Below are 26903 nucleotides of genomic sequence, written 5' to 3'. Positions count from 1 at the left end.
GATTTGAGGGGTATTATATGCACAAAGGTTCTATGTACTAGTTTTACTAATGTGAAATCTACTACTTAAATGGGTGTCATCAAAATAATATTTATAGATAACTCGACACAGCTGGGCGGTAGTGATTTTATGAAAAGCAGTTGACTAATGTCAGACATTTTTCTCAATTATGAAAAAAATTTAAATGGTGTCAGTGTCTGATGAAATCCATTGCATGGACCACATACATGGCCTCTGAGGCTGGATGGTTTCTAGAAATGGCTCTCCGGTGTATAGCCATCCTGTTTCCCTGCATTGCTCAATTCTAATTTATGACAGGATTTTCAACTGTCCAACAGCACCATCTCCTGGAAGAATATTAGTGCACATACAATTCCTTCTATAAAAGGATGTGGGTGCCAAGAGAAAATATATCCTCAACTGCAGTAGCATTCTCCCTTCATTCATTTTCCTGAAATAGTTCAGAAGCAACAGGGTGAACTGGATGGCACCTGTCTGTTACTTACCTTGAAGTTGTAATGCAATACTTACTCACTTGGGGAGACTCAATTTCAGCAGATCAACCCCAGCCCACTAACCATACCACTTTACCAATCATCGACACGCAGGTATGACCAGTGCACGCTGATGTTACTTCATTTCACGGATAATTTACATGGAACTCGTTTGACATCTTTTGGCATAGATTGGGGAAAGGCCTCATTGCCTCTACCCCAAACTCCCTCACCATCACAAATATGAAAGGACACAACAGAGTAAAGCCACTGGGTTCTGTAAGTCTCAACAATTACACCATTGTTAGGCAAACTCACTGCACTTCCTGCTGACAAGGATCAGGTGGTGTTTACTGTATATGGATGGAAGCATGATGCTTGAAGCTAGAGCTAAAGGTTACTCATGTGTGACTGTACCCTCAGAAGGAAAAGCTGCAGCCTCCTCAGAGTTTGGCACGGATGACGTTAGTTGTAGTCTAAAAACGTGAATTTCACAAATCTCTACCAATTTTCTTTTACAGCCAATGAAGTACTTCAGTTTGGGAAACTGGTCAGCACCTCTAACACTTACGATGGAAGTGGGACCGTCACAGTAGAAACCGACGAGCCTCTGCTGTGGACAATGGGAATCAAGAGGCAACTTGAAAGAACAGTGTGCGCTTTAAAATGAAGCGGAATAGAACGCAGTGCATCTTAAGGAAGAAAAAGTCATGTACAAATCAAAACAAGTTTTATTGACTGAAGCACAATATATAAAGTGTTCCTTGCTGTCCTCCCATCTTCGTTTTCTATCCCAACACCATCGAGTCAGTTCTAACCACCACTGTGAAGAGATTCAAATAATATCCATTAGATTCAAACAATATCCATTAAACAATATCCATTGATTGAATGCCTTCCGTGCAACTCCAGTCAGCCATCCACAGCAGATTATCAAAGTATTTACATTTACCTCAAAGCCATGCATTTTTCTAGTAAATTCTCCAGTTCTTCAGAACTGTCTATTGATTACCAACAAAAATGGGAACACAAGTTGCTTTGCAGCTTCCCTCAAGTGGGGAACTTGTTTTAAAAAACATTTATTGTGCAACTATCTTTAAATTACAGCATCCCACAATAAATTGAAGTATTGCTTAATAAAACAAAATCAACACAGTTAAAGGTGACACATGACTTAAGAATGGCGTTTAAGAGATCAGTAACTGGTAGCATTACTATTGAATGTCACCTTCTTCGAACCACACAATTACATTGGGGATTGAGGCAAATCCTGGACTACAATTAGAAGAATTTTGTCACAAGTTTCTAATGAGATGTGCAAGTGCCAATAGAGTGGCAATGTCATATACATTTTTTTTTAAACAGCCAATCCATTCCAGTTTGGTTGGAAAGCTTGTATATTTTTTAATCAAGAAGAAAAATTATTTTCGTCTTTTATATTCCAGAAAATCAGCAATTTTATTCTGCAAAAGACACAACACTTACTATCCACTATATTCAAAATCCTTAGCATAGCTTGCTCTAGTTGCACGTGGCTATTTTTGTAAAATTACAAGCAACACATTCTCTAGCTAGACACAAAATGCTGGAGTCACTCAGCTGGACAGGCAGCATCTCTGGAGAGAAGGAATGGGTGATGTTTTGGGTCAAGACCTTCTTCAGACTCAATGGGTGACATTTCGGGTCGAGACCCTTCACAGCTTTCAGATATACCGCACTTATCGAAGTGATCCAAATCCATTTGCTGCTGGGCATCTTGAGCTATTCCAATTGCTCGGTTTTAATTGGAGATCCAATAAAACCATCCCCTTTGCTCATTCTGCAGGGTTTAACATCCTTTATCTTCACATGACATAACACTTACAGGTATTTCATCTATCAGATGTTTACTTCGAATTCAGATCAGATTTTTTTTAAATTGTCACCAATTGAGAGTAATATTCTGAATATTAAGGTGACATTAAGCAAATGCGAATTGGAGACTAAAGTGCAGATGTTGGAAAGTGAAGCAAAAACTGCTGGAGGAGCTCATCATGTCAAAGCAAATTGCTTTGGCGAGTTTCATTTATGTAACTACGTTCATATAGAAAATGAAAATTGTCATACCTGCGATTATAATAGCAGCCAAATCTAAATCTGTTAAATTATTCTCCAAATCCAGTCAATAACTACTTAATTGTACTTCAACATTTTCACAAGCACAATTTTGAAATGAAAAATTTCTCCAGCAATTTAATGTGTTTTGTAAGCGAACGATGCAATTTTTTTCACTCAATAACTCACAATACTTACACAATAATGTTATTAATTGGGATGTGGATGAGCTTCACAAAGAATCCAATGAATCCCATGATGGCAAATCCAATAGCCGTTGCCATAGCAATCTTCTGAAATTCTGTAACAAGTTAACACATAGGAAACTCTCAAAAATTTGATTAATTTTTCCAAGCCATTGGGTAACTACAGAAGAGCGGTATTTTAGGAAGAGCAGTATTTTTTGACAAATTAGGCCGGTAGCTAGGTTGAATTACTGGAATAGGAAACGGATCCCTGAATGTGTGAACATTATTCACCCACAGCAGCAGGGGAATTTAAATCCAAAAATTGGAATTCAATAATGATAAAGAATCATGTTTTTTTTTAATGACAATCAACACTTTAGGGAGAAAATACTGCTTTCCCTGTCTCCAGCTTGGACTATATGCAACACACTAATGTAACCATCTCCAACTGTCCTCCAAAATTCCCTTCGACCAAATCAGATAATTAATGTGCCTTTCGCATCAGTGTTCAAACACCATAAAAACCTCGTTAGGTAAATTGCCAGTTAATTATTTGCAGGAAAAGATTAAAAGGGATCAAATGTGTTCTTTGTATTACAATGACAAGTTAATGGTTTTCAAAACATTTTTAAAACTTTATAACTTCTCAAAATCATTTTCCCCTCTTCAAATGACAACTACAAATACTTTAAATAACTGTAAATCAAGTCTACATTATCTTCATTGCAGTATTAACCATGTGCACCATATCGCTAACTTAATGCAAATAAAAAAAGATTTTAAATTACCGTCAAATCTAAGAGCACGCAATTTTAAATTTCTGCTCAGCCCAGAGGTTTTCCCAATACTCAGCAGCATCAATCAACCTTTATCACCTGTTTGGCAATTTGCTCGTCACAAGAATAATGTATTTTACGCTATTACGATAGTACTTTAAAATATTCTATTAAAGAATGCAATTTTGAATTACACCTTGTTCTGTGTATTCGTACATGCCACTCATGGGTATTTCCAACAAACAACAAATATCTCCCGCCGCAAGAAATCTGCAAATACATTTTCATCTGGAGTTTGCTTTCTGCCTCTCTATAACTATGCCAAACCAGGTTATATTTAGAATTGTCAAAATACTATGGTTGTAGAAACGCGGCCAGAGGCCTCTATCGAGGAGCCGCGGTCTCGATGCCTGGATCGCCGCGTAGAAGCCCGGATCGGGGCCCAGTCGGGGCCTGGCGGGTTGGAGTCCGGCTGGGGCCCGGGTCAGCACCACAGAGGCATGAAGTGTAACGTTGACAGCGGTGAGGCATCGGCGGCGGTGAAGCCTCGCGACGATGGAGCCTCGCGGGTCGATGAGCGTGGAGGACCACCGTGAGGGGGAGGGGAAGAACAATGGAGGACCCAGCTTGGGGGGCTGCCGTGAGGGAGGTCCCGGCATGGGGGAACCACTATGAGGGGAGGGGGTGGGAACAAAAGGAGGAGCCGGTGTGCTTTGTAACTTTGTCAGTAACACAGATTACATCTTGAAATCACATGAAAATTTGATTGAACTATTGGTAATGTTATTGGAAACATTGAATTAGGAACACCATTATTTAACAACATTCAAAAAAAATAATGGCTACAGGACCGTAATATTTCAAAACAATTTTTTGAGCAAGATTTAATAAAAACAGACTAAATTTATGGACTGTAAATCCCCAAGGCCATAAAACTGCATCAACCACAGGAAGCTCATGATAAAATAGGCTGAGTAGTGTCGGAAAATAACTGCAGATGCTGGTACAAATCGAAGGTATCACAAAATGCTGGAGTAACTCAGCAGGTCAAACTCAGTCTGTAACTCAGTCTGAAAAAGGGTCTCGACCCGAAACGTCACCCATTCCCTCTCTCCTAGATGCTGCCTGACCTGCTGAGTTACTCCAGTATTTTATGATACATAAAAATAGGCTGAAGTCAGCATAGTTTTGTGAAGGAGAGATCTTGCCTGACGAACCTTTTGGAATTTTTAGAAGTAAATAGCAGGATAGACAAAGTGAGAGGATGTTATTTACCTAGATTTTCAGAAGGACTTTTATAAGGTGCCATATGCGAGGCTGCTTAAGATGAGAGCCCATGGTATCAAAGGGAAGATGCTAGCATGGATAGCAGGTTGGCTAGATGGCAGAAGGCAATAAAGGGGGCTTTTTCTGGTTGGCTGCCAATGAATAGTGGAGTTCCACAGAAGTCGGTGCTGGGGACGCTACTCTTCATGATGTATATTAATGATTTGAATGAAGGAATTGAAGGCTTTGTGGCCAAGTTTGCAGATAATACGAAGATAGGTAGTGTAGAGAAAGTAGGGACAATGCAGAAGGACTTCAACTGGTTGGGAGAGTGGGTAACTAAATGGCAGATGGAATAAAGCATTTGTTGCAAAGTAAGGTGTAATGCATTTTGGTAGTAGGATAAAGGCATAGACTATTTTCTAAATGGGGAGAGAACCACCGGGTGGCACCAGCAATGGCTGCCTCACCAACAGTCTGTCCCTTCCTTCTTTGTTGTTTTTTTAGTATGTTTTAGTGTTTTTTAGCTTGTTTTATGTGGGGGGGATGGGGGAAACTTTTTTAAATCTCTTGCCTTGACGGAGATGCGATTTTTTTCCGCATTGTATCTCCGTCCGCACTGCGGCCTAACATCGAGGAGTTGGCGGCCTCTGCTGGGGACCGACTTTCGGAGCTCCAATCGCGGGAGCCTGCAGACTTAACATCGTCGAGCTCGCGATCCCTGGTTAGAGACCGACTTCGGGAGCTCCAAGCCACAGGGGCTTCGACCGCCCCGACGCGGGAGCTTCGATCGTCGGCTGTGGGAGCTTCGATTACCCCGACTTCGGATGGCTCGACTGCCACGACCGCGGGAGAACAAAGAGGAAGAATGGACTTTATTGCCTTCCATCACAGTGAGGAATGTGGGGAATCCGCTGTGGGGGATGTTTATGTTAACTTTTATGTAGTTGTGTGTCTTGGTGCTTTTTTATGTATGCCTATATGGTAATTTGAGTTTCACTGTACCTTAATTGGTACATGTGACAATACTGACCCTTGACTTCAGAAAGCAGATGTGCAAAGGCCCGAGTGCTGATGCAGGATTCCCAAAATAGTTGATTTGCACGTCAAATGAGTAGTAAGTAAGGCAAATTAACATTTATTTCAAGAGGAATAGAATATAAAAACAGGGATGTAATGCTGAGGCTTTATAAGGCAATGGTCAGGCCAGATTTGGAGTATTGTGAGCCGTTTTGGGCCCCATATCAGAGCTAACGTTGGAGAATGTCCAGAGGAGGTTTACAAGAGTGATCCCAGGGATGATTGGGTTAACATATGATGTGCGTTTGACAGCATTATGCCTGTACTCACTGGAGTATGAAAGGATGAAGGGGGAACGTCATTGAAACTTACCGAATTATGAAAGGCCTGGATAGAGGGGATGTGGAGAGGATGTTTCCACTAATGGGAGAGTCTAGGACCAGAGGCCATAGCCTCACAATAAAAGGACGCACCTTTAAAAAGATGGAGGAATTTCTTTAGTCGGAGCATGGTGAATCTATGCAATTCATTGCCACAGAAGCCTGTGGAGGCCAAGTCAATGGATATTTTTAAAGTGGAGATTGATAGATTTTTGATTAGTACAGGTGTCAGGGGTTATGGGGAGAAGGCAGGAGAATGGGGTTGGGAGGAAAAGATAGATCAGCCATGATTGAATGGCGAAGCAGACTGAATGGCCTAATTCTGCTCCGATAACTTATGAGCTTAATAATTCCAGCTATTTTTCATTTTTCCACATATAATTTCTCTCAAAAAGTGTGTACATAGTCTCTGCAAAGGCAAGGCAAATTGTCAGTGACATATAACGGAGAACCCCCCAAAAAATCCTCAGACTCTGCCCCCCTTCACATCACCCCCCCCAAAAAATCGTCCCATTCTCCATAATTTCTTCCTGTTTCTAAACAGTGGAAAATCCATAATTTCACACTGAAGGGTCCCTACCTGAAACGTGACCTATCCACGATCACCAGAGATGCTATCCATTACCTGACCAATGTGATACTCCAGCACTTTGTCTCTTTCATTTACTTCAGAACCCTTCTATGGAACACAAGGTTCCTTTGACAGGTTTTTCAGTTTTTACCAGCAGATTACACAATGAACATCTAAACCACCTAAGAACAAAGAACCAGAGTGACAGACTAGACCTTTAACCACCCAGATGAGTAACTAATAAGAATAATTGGAATCCCCCCCTCCCCCTAAGAACTTTGCCTTACACTTTGTCTTCAGACCAGAATAGGTATCCCAAAATAAAGCGCAATAATACTGTACCTTTCCTGTCTGGCTTTGTACATCTTTTCACAAGTCTGATCGAATCTTTCACAAACTGGCGACTGGGCTCCACAAATTGCATTACTTGATCCATTGTGTCCTGTTAGGCAAGCAAAAAGAAATGTGCCTTGATGCAGAATGCTTTAATCTTTACAAAATCACTGGTTCAGATATTATTTATGATAAGCGCCTTCAACAATTCTGAAACCCAGTGACACTTGACCTGGCAATGTGTGGAAAAACCAGTTACGAACCATGTGCAATTAAGATGGCCACTCAGATGAAAATACTAAATCCAGGTGACCAGACTCAACTAGACTGATGGGCCGCGGCCTGCAGGGGGAAGCTGCCGGGCCAGACTTATAGGAAGGATAAAATGGGTTAGGGTAGGATTAGAGCAATGGGTACTTGACAGTCAACATGGACTCGATTGTCCAGAGGGCTGGTGTCCATGCCCTATCTGTCCATGATGTTCCTCTCTAACAACCCAGATTCTCCATTCCCCCCACACATTTGGGGCAGTTTACATTGGCCAATTAACCAACCAGCCCATACAGCTGTGGAATGTGGACAGAAAACAGAACACCTGGATGAAACCCACATGGTCATAAGTTCTCCCAATAGGAATGAGTCTTTAAAACTCCTTGCCTCAGAAAGCTTTGGAGACTCAATTCTCAAATATATTCAAGGTCAAGATAGATTTCTTCAAGTAGTAGAATCATAGAGTTGGAGAAAAGTACATGAAATTGGACATGAAAATTGGATCAGATATTATCTTATTGAATAACAAGAAAAGCTTGCGAGGTCATATATCCTACTTGTGTTGAGTGTTTCCGGGGCTATCTGCTATTTGACAATCTGGTTATGCAAAAAATCCTGTATAAAACACCATTCATTTCTTTAAAGTTTATTGTTACCTTTTAGATAACATGTCATTTCCATGTACTTGGATTGTTCCAAAAATCAAAATATGGCCATAATACCTGGAATTGACAAATGTTCCCCTCGTTGTAAGTTTTTACTGTGTGTTGGATGAGCAAACTGCAATGGGTTTGAATTGCAAGCACCGAGATGTGATTGTTTAACTTCCAAAAGTATCAAGGCAAACAATAATCAGAGAATCCCAGTACAAATACAATTCTAGAAAATTTGTGACATTCAAGGAGGCCATTCAGCCCATCGTGCCAGTTGCTGAAGAGCTGCCTATCTTAACACCACCTCGCAGGACTAGGCCTGCACACCAGGTCTGATAAGCCTCTTAAACCCCACTGACTGGCTGAAAAGTAAACCCATATATCCCTGAATATGGAACCACACAAAACCCACGTGTTAACAACCTTCTAAAAATATCTGTCAACCGTTACCCTGTGCTACCCAAATTAAATCATGATGTTGTCAAAATTGCAGCGTCTGCAACACCAGGCCTCCATCATAATGGATCAAAGGTATTTATTCACAAAATGCTGGAGTAACTCAGCAGGTCAGGCAGCATCTCTGGAGAGAAGGAATGGGCGATGTTTCGGGTCGAGACCCTTCTCCAGCATTTTGTGAATAAATACCTTCGATTTGTACCAGCATCTGCAGTCATTTTCCTACCATAACGGATCAAATCATCTGGTCAACCAACATTGTGCTTCAGTCAACAAACACCAGGCCACTGTATCCCAAACCAGATCTCATTACGTCTGGCAATCTCCCCTTCACAGCCTTCAACTTGAGTTTCCGAACCCCGCACTGCCCAATTTTACCTCCTATCAAGGCCCACAGTTGGGATTGCCCTGGCATGCCCATTGTTTCTGCTTCCTTGCCTGTCTAATTCCTTGATCTATCTTTGTTCCACCCCGCCCCCCCCACCAACATAATGCAACCCCTTCCCACCTGCTTCTCACATTTTCTCCACCACTTCAACAACTTCCACTTCCTCTTTCCCCCCCCCCCCCCCCCCCTAATCATCTGATCATTACCATGGACATTCAGTCCTGCTCCATTCCCCATCAGGAAGTCCTTGGGGCTTCCATTTCTTCCGACAACAGAGACCTAGCCAGTTCCCCTCCACTAATAATCACCTCCTACTTGGGAGAATTTGTTCTCACCTTCAACAATTTTTGATTCCTCTCATTTTTTTCAAATTAATGGTGTGGTAATGGGCACTCAAATGGTACCACATGAACATGTCTTTTTTGTTGGCTACATTAAACATTCTGTGGTATTGATATATTACTTTGTTCCAAATGTACCATGACACTACTCCCCAATTTGTCCATGACATTGCCAACTGCTTTGGGGATGCCTCCTGCACCCATGTTGAAACCACCAATATTATCAACTTCACCACCAAGCCCTCAAATTCACTCGGCCACCTCTTATACCTCTCTCCCCTTGATCCACCTCAAGTGTTTGACTATGCAGTCATCTGCTACAAACACACCAACCCTACAGACCATATCTTTTCAAACCCTGTCTCCAGCAAGAACGCCATCCCTTTTTCATAACTCTTCCATTTCTACTGCAACTCCCCTCATGATCAGACTTTCTACTGGCACCTGAGACATGGTTTCTCCCATCCCAGTTAACGAGGGCACTCCTTCCCAAGTCACCACTGATCCTAGCATTTCTGCTCTTACCCTCTGCCCTTTATCCCAGTCAGAATGTGTTTCCCTGGCCCTCACCCTTCACCCCCACCAGCTTCCACATCAAACACATTCCCACCACTTTCAAAGTGATTCTCTCACATTTTTCCCTCTCCATCACTGCATGCCTTCCATCTGGACACTCCACAACTTCTGGTTCACTCATCCCTCCACCCTTCCTTCCCCACCCACTCTTCCCCCTTCCTCCTCCCTCTCTCGCCATTACTCCTTCCCCATCAGGAATTCCACAGGCTCTCTCATTCTTCCTAAAACAGATACCCAGCCTCATTCCCCACCTTCTTCCCTTTCCCCAACTTTACCCACAGCCTCAGAAGTTGCAACACCCCTCATTATACCTTCCTCCCCTTCAAACTCCTTTCATAATATCATCCCCAAATTCCGAGTGTACCCCCTCTGCTGGTGCCCCTCCTCCCCCACTCTCTCCCCGCCAGTACCCCTCCCTCCCGCCCCGCCAGTACCCCTCCTTCTCCCCCCAACAGTACTCCACCCTCCTCTCCCCCCACCAGTACCCCTCCCTGTCCCCTTACCTCTTCCCCCCGCCAGTATCCCCCTCCCTCAGTACCCCTCCCTCCCCCACCAGTATCTCTCTCCCTCCCTCCTTCTCCCCACCATTATATATCTCTCTCCCTCTCCCCCCCTTTCCCCCTCCCTCTCCACCACTACCTCCCCCTCTCCCTCCCTCCTTTCCCCCTCTCCCCCCACTATCCCACCCACTACCTCTCCCCCCCTCCCTCCCCGCTCTCCCTCCCCGCTCTCCCTCTCCTCCCTCCTCCCCCCCCTCCCTCTCCCCATTCCCTCTCCCCCTCTCCCCCTCCCACCCTCCATCCCTCTCCCCCTTCCTCCCTCCCTCTCCCTCCCTCCCTCCCTCTCCCTCCCTCCCTCCCTCTCCCTCTCTCCCCCTCCCCCCTCCCTCCCTCTCCCCCTCTCCCCCCCACTCCCTACCTCTCCCCCCCCCTCTATCCTCTCCCCCCCTCCCTCCCTCTCCCCCCCCTCCCTCCTCTCCCCCCTCCCTCCCTCCCTCCCCCTCCTCCTCCCCCTCCCTCCCTCTCTCCCCCCCCTCCCTCCCCCCCACTCCCTCCCTCTCTCCCCTCCCTCTCTCCCCCCCTCCCTCCCTCTCCCCAAACCCTCTCCCCCTCCCCTCCCTCTCCCCCTCCCCCCTCTCTCTCCCCCTCCCTCCTCTCCCCCCCTCTCCCTCCCTCTCCCCCTCCCTCCTCTCCCTCTCCCCCCCTCCCTCCTCCCCCCCTCCCTCCTCTCCCCTCCCTCTCCCCCCCCTCCCCCTCCCTCCCTCTCCCCCCCTCCCTCCCTCTCCCCCTCCCCTCCTCCCCCCTCCCTCCCTCCCTCCCCCTCCTCTCCCCCCTCCTCCCCACCCTTCCCTCTCCCCCTCCCTCCCTCTCCCCCCCTCCTCCCTCTCCCCCCTCCCTCTCTTCCCCCTTCCTCCTCCCTCTCTCGCCATTACTCCTTCCCCATCAGGAATTCCACAGGCTCTCTCATTCTTCCTAAAACAGATACCCAGCCTCATTCCCCACCTTCTTCCCTTTCCCCAACTTTACCCACGGCCTCAGAAGTTGCAACACCCCTCATTATACCTTCCTCCCCTTCAAACTCCTTTCATAATATCATCCCCAAATTCCGAGTGTACCCCCTCTGCTGGTGCCCCTCCTCCCCCACTCTCTCCCCGCCAGTACCCCTCCCTCCCGCCCCGCCAGTACCCCTCCTTCTCCCCCCAACAGTACTCCTCTCCCCCCACCAGTACCCCTCCCTGTCCCCTTACCTCTTCCCCCCGCCAGTATCCCCCTCCCTCAGTACCCCTCCCTCCCCCACCAGTATCTCTCTCTCCCTCCCTCCTTCTCCCCACCATTATATATCTCTCTCCCTCTCCCCCCCTTTCCCCCCCCTCTCCACCACTACCTCCCCCTCTCCCTCCCTCCTTTCCCCCCTCTCCCCCACTATCCCACCCACTACCTCTCCCCCCCTCCCTCCCCCCCTCCCCGCTCTCCCTCTCCCTCCCTCCTCCCCCTCCCTCTCCCTCCTCCCTCCCTCTCCCCCCCTCCATCTCTCCCCCTCCCACCCTCCATCCCTCTCCCCCTTCCTCCCTCCCTCTCCCTCCCTCTCCCTCTCTCCCCCCCCCCCCCTCCCTCTCCCCCCCACTCCCTACCTCTCCCCCCCTCTATCCCTCTCCCCCCCTCTACCCCTCTCCCCCCCCTCTATCCCTCTCCCCCCCTCCACCCTCCTCCCCCACCCCTCTCCCCTCCTCTCCCTCCCTCCCTCCCCCCTCCCTCCCTCTCCCCCCCACTCCCTACCTCTCCCCCCCCTCTATCCCTCTCCCCCCCCTCCCTCTCCCCCCCCCCCTCCCTCCCCTCCCTCTCCCCCCCCTCCCTCTCCCCCTCCCTCCCTCCCTCTCCCCCTCCCTCCCTCTCCCCCCCTCCCTCCCTCTCCCCCCCCTCCCTCCCTCTCCCCCCCTCCCTCCCTCCCTCCCCCCCCTCCCTCTCCCTCCCCCCTCCCTCCCTCCCCTCCTCCTCCTCCCCCTCCCTCCCTCTCTCCCCCCTCCCTCCCTCTCTCCCCCCCCTCCCCCCCCCCTCTCTCCCCTCCCTCCCTCCCTCCCCCCCCTCCCTCCTCTCCCTCCCTCCCTCTCCCCTCCCCCCCTCCCCCTCCCCCCCTCCCTCCCTCCCTCTCCCCCCCTCCCTCCCTCTCCCCCCCTCCCTCCCTCTCCCCCCCTCCCTCCCTCTCCCCCCCTCCCTCCCTCTCCCCCCCCTCCCTCCCTCTCCCCCCCTCCCTCCCTCTCCCCCCCTCCCTCCCTCTCCCCCCCTCCCTCCCTCTCCCCCCCTCCCTCCCTCTCCCTCTCTCCCCCCCTCCCCCCCCCCCTCTCTCCCCCCCCCCCTCCCCTCTCTCCCCCCCTCCCTCCCTCTCCCCCCCTCCCTCTCCCCTTCCCCTCCCCCCCCTCCCTCCCTCCCCCTCCCCCCCCTCCCCCCCCTCCCCCCCCTCCCTCCCTCTCTCCCCTCCCTCCCTCTCTCCCCCCCCCCTCCCTCTCTCCCCCCCCTCCCTCCCTCTCCCCCCTCCCTCCCTCCCTCTCCCTCCCTATCCCTCTCCCCCCCTCCCCCTCCCCTCCTCCCTCCCTCCCCCTCTCCCCCTCCCTTCCCCTCCCTCCCCCCCTCCCTCTCCCCCAAACCCTCTCCCCCTCCCCCTTCCCTCCCTCTCCCTCCCTCCTCTCCCTCCCCCCCCTCTCCCCTCCTCTCTCCCCCTCCCTCTCCCTCTTCTCCCTCCTCTCCCCTCCCTCCCTCCCCCTCTCCTCCCTCCCTCTCCCTCCCCCTCCCTCCCTCTCCATCTCCCTCCCCCCCTCCCCTCCCTCCCCCTCCCCCCCTCCCTCCCCCTCCCTCTCCCCCCTCCCTCCCTCCCCTCCCTCCCCCTCCCCCTCTCCTCTCCCCCTCTCCTCTCCCCCTCCCCTCCCCCCCCTCTCCTCTCCCTCTCCCCCTCCCCTCCCCCCCCTCTCCTCTCCCTCTCCCCCTCCCCTCCCTCTCCCCCTCCCCCCCCTCCCTCTCCCCCCCTCCCTCCCTCTCCCCTCCCTCCCTCTCCCCCCCCCTCTCCTCTCCCCTCTCCCCCTCTCCCTCCCTCTCTCTCCCCACCATTACCTTTCTCTGTCTCTCCTCTCTCCGGTGAAGATGTCGTTGTTTTCCAGCCGCTGACGTTGCACTGAGAGGGAACTCTACCTGCGCATGCGCGACGCGGAAATGACGCCATGCGCTGCCGCGTGAAGGACCCGCCTTCCACGTGATGACGTACGCGGCGTTGTCAATCACACGTCATCGCCCCGCCCCTTGCACAGCCCTCGACCCGAACGTCATCCATTCCCTCTCCAATGACGCTGCCGGTCCCGCTGAGTAACCCCAGCATTGTGTGTCCCTCTCCAGGCAACCTTCCAGTCCCCTGCGGGCTCACTGCATTCCGCAAATACATTAAACCATTTACATGGTGAGAAATAAATAACCATGCAACACAAAGCGTTTTACTGTACTGTGCGTCCAGACCCAAATATGTGGAAGAAGAGAGATAGACACAAAAAACTCGAGTAACTCAGCGGGACAGGCAGCATCTCTGGACCTGAAGAAGGGTCTCGACCCAAAACGTCTCCAGAGATGCTGCCTGCCCCGTTGAGTTACTCCAGCACTTTGTTTTTCTGCAAACCAACATTTGCAGTGTTTCCTAAAATTTACTTGGCCGCTTACAATAAATAGGGTATGATAATAATTATAAAGTTCAGAGGATCTATTTAATCAACAAAATATTTAGTATTTGCAAAGTACAAAACAATGCTGCCATTTATGTGTTATTAGTAACCTCTCAAGATTATGGATATGGGGAAGAGCCACAGTATTTTTTCCCAGGTTACCACTTTGGTGGTAAGAATAGGAAGGCAGATTATTATCTGAATGGTGTCAAGTTAGGAAAAGAGGATGTACAACGAGATCTGGGTGTCCTAGTGTATCAGTCACTGAAAGGAAGCATGCAGGTACAGCAGGCAGTAAAGAAAGGCAATGGAATGTTGGCCTTCATAACAAGAGGAGTTGAGTATAGTAGCAAAGAGGTCCTTCTGCAGTTGTACAGGGTCCTAGTGAGACCGCACCTGGAGTACTGTGTGCAGTGTTGGTCTCCAAACCTGAGGAACAATATTCTTGCTATTGAGGGCATGCAGCATAGGTTCACTAGGTTAATTCCCGGAATGGCAGGGCTGTCGTATGTTGAAAGACTGGAGTGACTAGGCTTGTGTACGCTGGAATTTAGAAGGATGAGAGGGGATCTTATTGAAACATACAAGATTATTAAGGGATTGGGCACGTTAGAGGCAGGAAACATGTTCCCAATGTTGGGGGAGTCCAGAACCAGGGGCCACAGTTTAAGAATAAGGGGTAGGCCATTTAGAACGGAGATGAGGAAAAACGTTTTCAGCCAGTTATAAATCTGTGGAATTCCCTGCCTCAGATGGCAGTGGGGGGCAATTCTCTGGATGCTTTCAAGAGAGAGCTAGATAGAGCTCTTAAAGATAGCAGAGTCAGGGGGTATGGGGAGAAGGCAGGAACGGGGTACTGATTGTGAATGATCAGCCATGATCACATTGAATGGCGGTGCTGGCTCGAAGGGCCGAATGGCCAACTTCTGCACCTATTGTCTATTGTTCGAGGAGTCCAAAAACTAGAGGGGCATAAGCATATGGTGAGAGCGGAAAGACCTGAGGAGTAACTTTTTCACACAAGGGTGTGGAATGGGTATATGGAATGAGGCCAAAGGAAATGGTAGAGGCATGTACTATAACAGCATTTAAACATCACTTAGATAGTACATGCACAGCATTTTTCAGGATATCATCATGGAATCTTACTGTTGGGGTGACAGAATTGCACTGTGGGTGAAGATTGGGAGAGTAACTTTATTTTATAGATGTTTAGTCTGTGTTCCATTCTCTTGTTTATTTCAATGAATAAATCAATAGGGTTTGGAGCCCAGTCTCCACCTTTGCAGAGATTCAATCTTTGCACTCCACAGCTTGATGACAGCGGTTAGGGTGCCTTGGTACTGGAGCAGAAGTGACAAATATTTCTATTCATTCTGTAGATTAGCTTCATTCCAGTGGGGATTTTGTTGGAGGCGAGATCAAATTGTACAGTGAGGAGCATTTGGAAGAGGTTTGCAGCAATAACATAGTTCTGCTCTAAGATTGAGTGAAGCCATTGGTTTAAATTAGGGCTTGCATGACATCCTGTGGCTGGGAGAGAAGGGAGAAGAGCTTAACATCTGTAGTCAGAAAGTTACTACAGAGTATTCTGGGATAGGATATACAGGCATTTAGACGGATAAGGTCTGATTAGGGATAGTTAGCATGGTTTTGTACTTGGGAAGTCGCATCTCTGGAGAAAAAGGATGGGAAAAAGAATGCTACGAAGAAGGGTCACAACCTGAAACTTCACCCATCCTTTTCCTCCAGAAATGCTGCCTGACCCGCTGAGTTACTCCAGCACTTTGTGTCTATCTCCAAAATCTCTGACTTGACCATGAGTTTGAAAAAGATGGCATACAGTGGTTGCTGGTGCTGTCTATAATTTCTAGGAGTTGTCAGACAGTGAAGGTCATGCCCATTGATTGTCTGGAATACATACTGTGGCAGTCGCTCTATGGCTACAGGGAGGAGACTGTTGAGAAGGAGCTTTCCCTGTGGCAGACCGTTCGGGGACCTCTCTGTAGTTATCACAATCGATTTGTTTGCTTTAAGGGTAGCTTTGGGCATTTTCATTTAGTTTAAAGATACAGCAAGGAAACAGGCCCTTTGGCCCAAAGAATCACCATCGATCACCTGTTCACACTACTTCCATGTTACTCCCACTTTTGCATACACTCCCTTCACACTCGGAGCAATTTGACAGAAGCTAATTAACCTAGAAATCACCACGTCTTTGGGATGTGGGAGGAAACCACAGCACCCAGAGGAAACCCAAAAGGTCACAAAGAGAACATAAAAACTCCAATCAGACAGCACCCGAGGTCAGCATCAGACCAGTGTTCCTGGCGCTTTGAAACAGCAGCACTACCAGTTGTGCTACTGTTGTACTCTTAAGGGCCTGTCCCACTTAGGCGATTTTAAAGCGACTAGGCTGTCGCCGAATGTTCATCGGGGTGTCGCGGGTATGATCGTGAGGAGTCTTCAATGAATCGTAGCAGATCTCGGCGCGTCGCGGAAATTTTTTCCAGATAGAAATTTCTCGGTGACAGCTGGCTTGTCGCCAGGTATCGTAGCTTATTGCGGGCGCTGTCGCATGCTGTCCCCAGGTTTGCTAGGTTGTCGCAGATGCATTTAGAAGCACGTAATATTAAATTAAGAAAAGGCATTTGAAGATACCAGAAGATAGTTTTGTTTAACCAATTTATTTACCGTCAGGACATTTGACAGGTAGATTGGAGGCGACAGTATGATGGTCAGGTAAGCGTGGGAATTTTGCAATGTTTCCGAAGACGGTGTAATCTCTTAGCCAGGTGCTAGTTTCACAAAAAAAGTAACTTGTATCGACCTGACTTGGCATTGTCCTGGTCATTGTCGTAGGGTAAAAGAAAATTTTGGCGATCTGCTACGACTTTGACAGTCGCCGGCAGGCGCCTTAAAAATCGCATAACTGGGACAGGCCCTTTAATCTCTTGTGACGGTTACAAGATTTCTGAGATCCCTTGACATGCCTTCCATTTCCCAGATGTGGGAGAAGAGGATATGATCTGCCCAGCAGTTGTTCATGTGCATGATGCCAAAATCCTTGGCAATCTTTCACTGGGATTATGATACAATCTAGTAGGTGCCAATGCTTAGATCAGGTTATGTTGTCTTGAGGTATTGTGCAAAGGCAAAATTTGAAACTTGGAATCTGAACTTCTTGGAGAAGAGATTTACTTTTTTTTTACCTTCGTGTCAGTGAGAAAATTGAGGAGATAATCATGAAGCAAGTGGAATAGGGACGCTTGCCAAATGCATATAAATATTCATGGCTCTGCTACACTTCTCTCATTGATAAAAATGCAAGCTGTCACCAGTGCCTTTCTAAATGATGATGGTGTGTTGCATGATTTATTGGATATTAGTCCATTGTGAGGGAGTATTATTTTAAACTAAAACCAATTGTCTTTTTTTTCAATTCTCGCAGTTTCATCTCGCAGTTATCAGTTATATGTTCTATATCAAATATTTTAATCATGCAACTCCCGGGGCACTATTCAGTTTCAATGTGGGCACCAATTCTAACCATTAATGAATATTAATGTCAATGAGGTCTCAAAAAGGAATCATATAGAACATTAGGAAAATATTAATCGGAATTCTAGAAATAAAACATATTTTGCATACCACCTCAAATGCAATCAAGGGATAAAGGAATCATAAAGAGACTCATTTTGGGGGGTGATTTATCCCTGAGAATCTACGCTGCCTATATTTCTCATCAAGCCCATTCTATTCTTTGACTGACTGAAATTCAATTTAAGGCAAGAAAGCAGGTTTTAAAACATTTTCATGAATGTATCTTAAAAACAAGTAAATTGTTGACCTATAGTACAAAGAATGACCAAACCAATGGGCCAATAAAATGGATGTAAAGAGATTTTTATTAAAGAAGAGAAAGAGAGAATCAGACCCCGCTTCAAAAGCTGGAATGATTATTAAATCCCACCTTTGGGGAAATATTGATCTGTCTGTGGCTTGTTTAAAAGCCAGGTCATTTATATATTCCATTCTTTAAACTGAAAATTTTCTTTTAGGAAATTTCAGATATTTTCACGTAAAAGCAAACCCTCTGAGGAAGTTTACTATGTGCACAATCTGTCTAAAAATTGTCACCCAGCATTTCAAAACAATGAACTGAATCTCAATAGCCAGTTCTGAGTTTCCGAGTTACATGATCAATGCCAGTAAGTTTAGGACTTACGCATAATCACCTACAAATACAGAAGTCTACCGACAGAATTGCTGCACTATTGATTCCTCATGAAGACTCATTGTGGAGCCCAGTCTTCCTGAGATCCCACTGCTTTTACACTGGGGAATCGCCTCTTTGATCCTACACCAAGTCAGACCACATGCAAAATTCAATACTTCAGTGGTGATCAATGGGCTGCAGCTTAGGAGGCAAAGAAAGTGAGTTACATTTGTTCAATTAGTTCATTTTGGTGCTTTCAATTACCCACTCATTTCAATTAACTTCACTTTTTAGTTACATTTATGATTTTTGAATTATTTACTTCAAATTTTAATGCTTTTGAAATGGAAGTCAGACATTAAAACAATGATTAATTATCACTCACAGCTTTTAGAGCAGGTTATCAAAGCTATCAAGACTTCTTGGGAGTGCAACCACCTCACAGTGCCACTGTAGATCATCCGGACCATACTGTTGGGGCTACAGGAAGCTTCAGGTCAGATTAATTGACCCCCCCCCCCCCCCTCCGTTTCAGGCCAATTAGCTACTGTGTAGTGGGACCCAGGCAGCGGTCCGCAGATCGGGGGAGAGGGGGTTTGGGAGGGGGAGAGGGAAGGGGAAGAGGGGAAGGAGGAGAGGGGGCGAGGGGGAAGGAGGGGGGGGGGGGCAAGGGGGAAGGAGGGGGCGAGGGGGAAGAAGGGGGGGAGGATGGGGGGGAAGGAGGGGGGGAGGATGGGGGGAAGGAGGGGGGGAGGTGGGGGGAGGAGGGGGGAGGAGGGGGGGGAGGAGGGGGGGGAGGAGGGGGGGGAGGAGGGGGGGAGGGGGGGAGGAGGAGGGGGGGAGGAGGAGGGGGAGGAGGGGGGAGGAGGGGAGGAGGGGGGGAGGAGGGGGGGAGGAGGGGGGGAGGAGGAAGGAGGGGGGGAAGGGGGGGGAGGAGGGGGGGGAGGAAGGGGGGGAGGAGGGGGGGAGGAAGGGGGGGAGGAGGGGGGGGAGGAGGGGGGGGAGGAGGGGGGGGAGGAGGGGGGGAAGGAGGGGGGATGAGGGGGGGAAGGAGGGGGGGGAGGAGGGGGGAAGGGGTGGGAGGAAGGGGTGGGAGGAGGGGGGGAGGAGGGGGGGAGGAGGGGGGAAGGGGGGGAGGAGGGGGGAGTGAGGGAGGGGGGGAGGAGGGGGGGAGGAGGGGGGGGAGGGGGGGAAGGAGGGGGGGAAGGAGGGGGGGAAGGAGGGGGGGAAGGAGGGGGGAGGAGGGGGGAGGAGGGGGGGAGGAGGGGGGGAGGAGGGGGGGAGGAGGGGGGGGGGAGGAGGGGGGGGAGGGGGGAGGAGGAGGGGGGGAGGAGGGGGGAAGGGGGGGAAGGGGGAGGAGGGGGGAAGGGGGGGAAGGGGGAGGAGGGGGGGGAAGGAGGGGGGGGAAGGAGGGGGGGGGGGAGGAGGGGGGGGGAAGGAGGGGGGGGGAAGGAGGGGGGGGGAAGGAGGGGGGGAAGGAGGGGGGGGGAAGGAGGGGGGGGGAAGGAGGGGGGGGGAAGGAGGGGGGGGAAGGAGGGGGGGGGAGAAGGAGGCTGCATCTGTCCCATTGTTGACAATTTGAATTATTGCAGCTTTCAGGCCTATGTTGAATAATACCAGATTGGACACCCAAACCTCACCAGCAAATACATAAAAGCAACACCAAAGACACATACAAAACTTCATTTTTCAGATTTATGACAAATATTATCATTTGACTTAAAATGCCAGTTCAAGCTCAATAACTTGATTTAAGAGTACTGTGCACAAAAAAAAATTAAAGACTCTTATTGTAAACCAAACTCTGAGTCAACCACAGGGTTAGTTTGCCACAAACCTCAAAACACTACAAGGCAAACATTCAAATAAGTTAGGAATCAGATACTGTAAGCGATTACTTACATATTTAGTTATCTATATATTTTAAAGAATCACAACCCCATGATAAAAATATATTACAATGATGCTCAGGAAAATGCCCACAACCACCCAGCCCTTGCCATATGTGCTCCACTTTCACATCACAATGAATACACTCTGATCCAAAGCCTCAACGTGGCCCACAGGAGGCAAGGCAACTGATGCAGTTGTACAGGGCCCTAGTGAGACCACACCTGGAGTACTGTGTGCAGTTTTGGTCTCCAAATTTGAGGAAGGATATTCATGCTATTGAGGGTGTGCAGCGTAGGTTTATTAGGTTAATTCCCAGAATGGCGGGACTGTCATATGTTCAAAGACTGGAGCGACTAGGCTTGTATACACTGGAATTTAGAAGGATGAGAGGGGATCTTATCGAAACGTATAAGATTATTAAGGGGTTGGACATGTTAGAGGCAGGAAACATGTTCCCAATGTTGGGGGAGTCCAGAACAAGGGGCCACAGTTTAAGAATAAGGGGTAGGCCATTTAGAATGGAGATGAGGAAAAACATTTTCAGTCAGAGAGTTGTGAATCTGTGGAATTCTCTGCGTCAGAAGGTAATGGAGGCCAATTCTCTGAATGCATTCAAGAGAGAGCTAGATAGAGCTCTTAAGGATAGCGGAGTCAGGGGGTATGGGGAAACGGCAGGAACGGGGTACTGATTGAGAGTGATCAGCCATGATCACATTGAATGGCGGTGCTGGCTTGAGGGGCCGAATGGCCTACTCCTGCACCTATTGTCTATTGATTGTTTTGGGAAAAAAAACCCTGGAAAATTTCTCCTTCTGCCATTTGAATTTGTCCAGGAGACTGGGCAGCTCTGACTTAGTGTCCTTGCCTTTTATGTAAGGTGGTCCCCACTCTAACTAGAAACAGATCCATGTCTCACATGAAGTAATTTGCTCAAGCAGAGTCCACTGTACAATCCATCCACTATTCTGGAGGCAAAGAACCATTTCCTAACATACTAACCTAATTACTACTATATGTAGCACAAAATTGTAACCTCTCAGTGCTCCTAAACTAAACTATCATTCTTCCCTTCATCACACTTACACGTTTTTGATGAAGTCACGCACAAGAAGTTTGTCAGTAAGGTTTAGATTCAAGGGTAACATGCTGAAACAGACCTGCCTTAGGATGCAAGCCGTGACTAGTACCATGGGGATCGGTGCTTCGGAACAGCTATACACTATTTACAGCAATGATTTGGCTGAGGTGTCTGGCTGAACAAATGGTATGTTGGCCTTTGTAATGAGAAGGTTTGATTATAGCAGATTCTTGCAAATATTGCAGTAAAGAGCCTTGATGATTCCGCATGTTGATCAGTATGTACAGTTTTGATAGCGTCACCTAAGAAAGGATGTATTTGCCAGAGAACAAACATAGTAAAGATTCATTAGACTGGTTCTAAGGAAGGCAATTTTGCTGTATGTGGAGAGGAGAGAACAGGCAGTGACTGAATTCGCTAATGTTTAGAGGAATAAGAGAACTCATCGAAACTTACAAATTTGTTAAAGGGCTTGACAGGCTGACTGCAAGGAAGATGCTTTCCCGGAGGCTAGTACTCCTCAGAGATGAGTTCTCATGCCCGCAACTCCTAGCCTGCTGCATACCCAGTGGATATGACCATTGAACCACATGCTAGAACATGGAAATGTTGGTTCGTTTAGAAGGCCATATATCTTTGAGATGACATAATACATTATTATTGGAAGTATGCCAGAAGATCATTCAGATATGTTTACTCACCTAAGTCTGAAACCTACTTATCACTGTGCAAACATTATTTTTTAACCAACTAATATTGAACAAACCACAAAAATTCCAAATAAAAGCAGTGAATGCTGCAAATGCATCAATAGGGAGAGAAACAGAGTAGACATTGAATGTCAAGGACCCTTCATTTGAACTAAAACAGTTGAAGGATAACGGTGTTTTATGTTTCGGAGAAGAGGAGAGTGGAGAGAACGGAAGGAATATTTTTGATAAGGTGCAGAAGAAATTCGTCAAGAAAGCTCCAACTGTGCAAAATTTCCACACTGTTAACTATCTTGAAATATTTGTTATGCCAGTTGAATATGATGTTAACTTGCTTTCTTCTCCCAGTGGTGATGCCAGTAGATAGAAGCTGAAGTTAAGAGAAGGATTTTTTTTAATCTAGTTTGATTTATTGAATAAAGCTGATAGTTAATTGCCCCAGCTCAAGCCTCAAAGAGCAATCTCTGCAGGTGGTGTTGACTGGTTTTCAGTAAACTAGGTGATAAATGGATGATTGTGTGTTTCAATCATGTAAAATGAGCCATTTTGCCAGTGCCCCTAAGATTAGAAATCACATTTAAGTAGGAAAGTTAATATTTCCACTACATGGAAAAATATGTGGAATGTCTGAACCAATTATATATATATGAAGCAGTGGCAAAATCTTATTTTTTTTTAAATGTTTCGATTGTTTAGAGTTATATCAGAAGATCACTGTTAATATCCACAGAGACCGTCTAATCTGTTAAATAGTCTTTCAGATTGGTGCACAGAGAACGGAACTAAAATATCCCTCCAAATCTGCCCTGCCCTGTACCCCTCAGATTCCTATTAAATATTTTACCCTTCACCTTAAACCTATGTCCTCTGGTCCTTGATTCCCCCCACTCTGGGCAAGAGACACTGTGCATCTACCCGATCTATTCCTCTCATGATTTTATACACTTCCATAAGATCACCCCTCATCCTCCTGCGCTCCAAGGAATAGAGTCCCAGCCTACTCAACCCCTCCCTGTAGCTCAGACCCTCCAGTCCTGGCAACATCCTCGTAAATCTTCTCTGTGCTCTTTCCAGCTTGACAATATCTTTCCTATAACATGGTGCCCAGAACTGAACACCATACTCTAAATGCGGTCTCGCCAACGTCTTATACAACTGCAGCATAACCTCCCAACTTCTATGCTCAATACTCTGACTGATGAAGGCCAACGTGCCAAAAGCCTCTTTGACCACCTTATCTACCTGCTGCCTGACCTTAATGGAACCATGCACTTGCACATCTAGATCACTCTGTTCTACAACACTCTCCGGAGCCCTGTGTAGGTCCTGCCCATATTAGACTTCCCAAAATGCAACACCTCACATTTTTCTGTCATTCTAAAATGTTTATGCTGTTTGTCCTGTATTTTGTCATGATGGTTATGTTTTTAACTGTGTAGGAAGGAACTGTGGAGGAAGTGGGCGGAAATGGAACACTAGGATGTTTCCATTAGTGGGAGAGTGTAGGACTAGAGGTCATATGCTCAGAATTAAAGGATGTTCCTTTAAGAAGGAGATGAGGAGGAATTTCTTTAGTCAGAGGGTGGTGAATCTGCGGAATTCTTTGCTACAGAAGGCTGCGGAGGCCAAGTCAATGGATATTTTAAGGCAGAGATAGATTTTTGATTAGTACGGGTGTCATGGGTTATGGGGAGAAGGCAGGAGAACAGGGTTAGGAGGGAAATAGATCAGCCATGATTAAATGGCGGAGCAGACTTGTTGGGCCTAATGTCCCAATTCTGCTCCTATCACTTATGACCTTATGACATAATGGGAGGAGTCGATGGAGAAGTTATGTAGTGTAAGGACCAACTCCATGAGGCGGAGAAGAGTGTTGGTACAGGGAAACTGGCAGGTTTTGCGCTAGAGGAAGAAACAAAGGGCTTTAAGGCCTTCCTGGTGGGGGATGGAGGTGTGGAGTCACTGAACATCCTTTAACTATCTTTTGCATCAACTGCTCCAACTGCTTCCAATGCATGTTTTGTTGTATTTTATGCAACAATATGTGCAAAAGAGAAGTTTTGCTTTTTGTGCCAGCTGAGCCTAAGAAGCAAAATTTCTCTTTTTCACATTTGATGCATAAAAATGTTGAGGACTATGTTAGAAAGGACACCTCCTGTTGATTATCTAGGAAAGAACGGCTGGCTAATGATATTGGACACAGATACCTTCAATTCTTTGATGTTCAGATTAATTTTTTCTGAAAGGAGAAAAAGAATAATTGCGCAGACCTTTTTAAGTGATTATAGACTTCTGATCACTAATGATGAATGATCTATAATTTAATGGTTAGTGAACCACGGTATTTAATGACAAGACTTACCCAGGGACATACTAATAATCTGATCATGATCAATCTAATATAAAAATTGAAAAGTAAAGTTTTAAATTTATGGACGGCATGGCGCAGTGGTAGAGTTGATCCCTGACAGTGTTTGAAGTGCCAGAGACCCGGGTTCGGTCCGGACTATGGGTGCCGTGTGTACGGAGTTTGTACGTTCTCCCCGTGACCACGTGGGTTTTCTCCGAGTTGTTTGGTTTCCTCCCACATTCCAAAGACATACAGGTATGTAGGTTAATTGGCTTGGGTTTGTATACTTGGTATAAGTGTAAATTGTCCCTAGTATCGTGTAGGCTTGTGTTAATGTGCGTACAGTGCGTACTCGGTGGGCCAAAGGGCCTGTTTCTGCGCTGTATTTCTAAACTAAACTAAATTGAAACAAAAAATGTTTTTACGAAAGCTGAAAAAGGTTAATAAATTAACAAAGAACTAAATGCTATTAGTTGTTATTTAGTGCTAAATGCTAAATGAATACTAAATGCTATATGTGAAAAGAGCGCCCCAAAGTCCTTAAAACATACTGTCAAATCTTTAATTGATTCCTACTCCTCTTGAAATTGCCTGTCCAAATCTTTCCAATCAGCTGTCCACCCTTGCCTTATTTTTCTACACTCCATTCATTTTATTGAAGTTCCCCAAAGAGAAACACAAACACCATTATTTGTGCCTGTGACAATGTAAATGAAAGTAGGTACTTGACGATTGCATATTTACTAAGGATTGCAGCCTCCCTGTAAACTCCAGCCTATACAAAACACTGCCATCAATTGCCAGGCTTTTTCAACCTCCCACCTCTCTTTTCCAACTTTCTCCCTCAATACTACTATCAGTCTGAAGAAGGCTCCCAATGAGAAACATCTTATGTCTATTTATTTCACAGATACTGCCTGATTCGTGGAGTTCCTCCAACACTTTGTGTTTTGCTCAAGATTCCAATATCTGCAGTTCCTGGTGTTCATAGAAACATAGAAACATAGAAAATAGGTGCAGGAGTAGGCCATTCGGCCCTTCGAGCCTGCACCGCCATTCAATATGATCATGGCTGATCATCCAGCTCAGTAGCCTGTACCTGCCTTCTCTCCATACCCCCTGATCCCTTTAGCAAAAAGGGCCACATCTAACTCCCTCTTAAATATAGCCAATGAACTGGCCTCAACTAGCTTCTGTGGCAGAGAATTCCACAGACTCACCACTCTCTGTGTGAAGAAATGTTTTCTCATCTCGGTCCTAAAAGACTTCCCCCTTATCCTTAAGCTGTGACCCCTGGTTCTGGACTCCCCCAACATCGGAAACAATCTTCCCGCATCTAGCCTCTCCAACCCCTTAAGAATTTTATATGTTTCTATAAGATCCCCCCTCAGTCTTCTAAATTCCAGCGAGTACAAGCCCAGTCTATCCAGTCTTTCCTCATATGCAAGTCCCGCCATCCCAGGGATTAATCTGGTGAACCTTCTCTGTACTCCCTCTAAGGCAAGAACGTCTTTCCTCAGGTTAGGAGACCAAAACTGCACACAATACTCCAGGTGCGGTCTCACCAAGGCCCTGTACAACTGCAGCAGAACCTCCCTGCTCCTAAACTCAAATCTTCTTGCTATGAATGCCAACATACCATTCGCTTTCTTCACTGCCTGCTGCACCTGCATGCTTGCTTTCAATGACTGATGCACCATGACACCCAGGTCACGTTGCATCTCCCCTTCTCCCAATCGGTCACCATTCAGGTAATACTCTGCTTTCCTGTTCTTGCCGCCAAAGTGGATAACCTCACATTTATCCACATTATATTGCATCTGCCATGCATTTGCCCACTCGCCTAATCTATCCAAGTCACTCTGCAGCCTCCTAGCATCCTCCTCGCAGCTAACACTGCCACCCAGCTTCGTGTCATCCGCAAACTTAGAGATGTTGCATTCAATTCCCTCGTCCAAATCATTAATATACACTGTAAATAACTGGGGTCCCAGCACTGAGCCTTGCGGTACCCCACTAGTCACTGCCTGCCATTCCGAAAAGGACCCGTTTATTCCTACTCTTTGCTTCCTGTCCGGCAACCAATTTTCTATCCACCTCAAAACTGAACCCTCAATACCGTGTGCTTTAAGTTTGTACACCAATCTCCTATGTGGGACCTTGTCGAAGGCCTTCTGAAAGTCCAGATATAACACATCGACTGGTTCTCCCTTATCCACTCTACTAGTTACATCCTCGAAAAATTCTATAAGATTCGTCAGACATGATTTGCCTTTGGTAAATCCATGCTGACTTTGTCCGATGATTTCACCACTTTCCAAATGTGATGCTATTACATCCTTTATAACAAAGTCCTAACTTGGATTAGTCCTATCTACCCATCAGCCATGTGTACTGACCTTCAATGGCAATCCATTAGGCAATCTATCGTATTTCTTGGACTGGTTATTGAGAGAGGTCTATAATCATGAAAGGGAATATCTTTGCTTTGCCACCAAACATTCAAAATATGACGAAAATGTGAAATTATGTTTCCTTGTCCAGGTTTTTTTTTTATACATATTTCATCACATTTAATGGTTTCATTGCACTGACTCTGCCCTCCCCACCATCAAAGGGATTTATCGGAGTCGTTGCCTCAAAAAGACT

General features: G+C 47.0%; 2 protein-coding genes across 4 annotated transcripts in view; one reads left to right on the top strand and one right to left on the bottom strand.

The window, feature by feature from the left end:
* Nucleotides 1–3728, top strand: part of tpk1 (thiamin pyrophosphokinase 1) — a 299450-nt gene extending 295722 nt beyond the window's left edge. For all 3 annotated transcript variants that reach the window (XM_078418374.1, XM_078418380.1, XM_078418367.1), the window contains one exon: nucleotides 1016–3728. In XM_078418374.1, coding sequence (XP_078274500.1) covers nucleotides 1016–1164 — 149 coding nt within the window. In that variant the 3' untranslated portion in view covers nucleotides 1165–3728. The remainder of the gene's footprint in view (nucleotides 1–1015) is intronic.
* sec61g (SEC61 translocon subunit gamma) lies at nucleotides 1208–13535 on the bottom strand. The gene is made up of 4 exons (XM_078418388.1): nucleotides 13409–13535; nucleotides 7132–7231; nucleotides 2787–2889; nucleotides 1208–1317 (listed from the first exon to the last, which is right to left on the bottom strand). The coding sequence occupies exons 2-4, from the start codon at nucleotides 7223–7225 to the stop codon at nucleotides 1308–1310; spliced, it is 207 nt and encodes a 68-aa protein (XP_078274514.1). The 5' UTR covers nucleotides 7226–7231; nucleotides 13409–13535; the 3' UTR covers nucleotides 1208–1307.
* Between the last annotated feature and the right edge of the window lie 13368 nt (nucleotides 13536–26903).

Source organism: Rhinoraja longicauda, chromosome 2, assembly GCF_053455715.1.
Source record: "Rhinoraja longicauda isolate Sanriku21f chromosome 2, sRhiLon1.1, whole genome shotgun sequence".
NCBI classification, from domain to species: domain Eukaryota; kingdom Metazoa; phylum Chordata; class Chondrichthyes; order Rajiformes; family Arhynchobatidae; genus Rhinoraja; species Rhinoraja longicauda.
The sequence above is the reverse complement of the archived record's forward strand: the minus strand, read 5'-3'. Positions and strand labels throughout refer to the sequence as shown.

Excerpts from the sequence above, each read along its gene's own strand:
- sec61g (XM_078418388.1), bottom strand. The coding sequence starts at position 7,225 with ATGGATCAAGTAATGCAATTTGTGGAGCCCAGTCGCCAGTTTGTGAAA. Across the intron at positions 2,890-7,131 it reads TACAAAGCCAGACAGGAAAG|AATTTCAGAAGATTGCTATG; the intron begins GTACAGTATTAT and ends AACTTGTTACAG.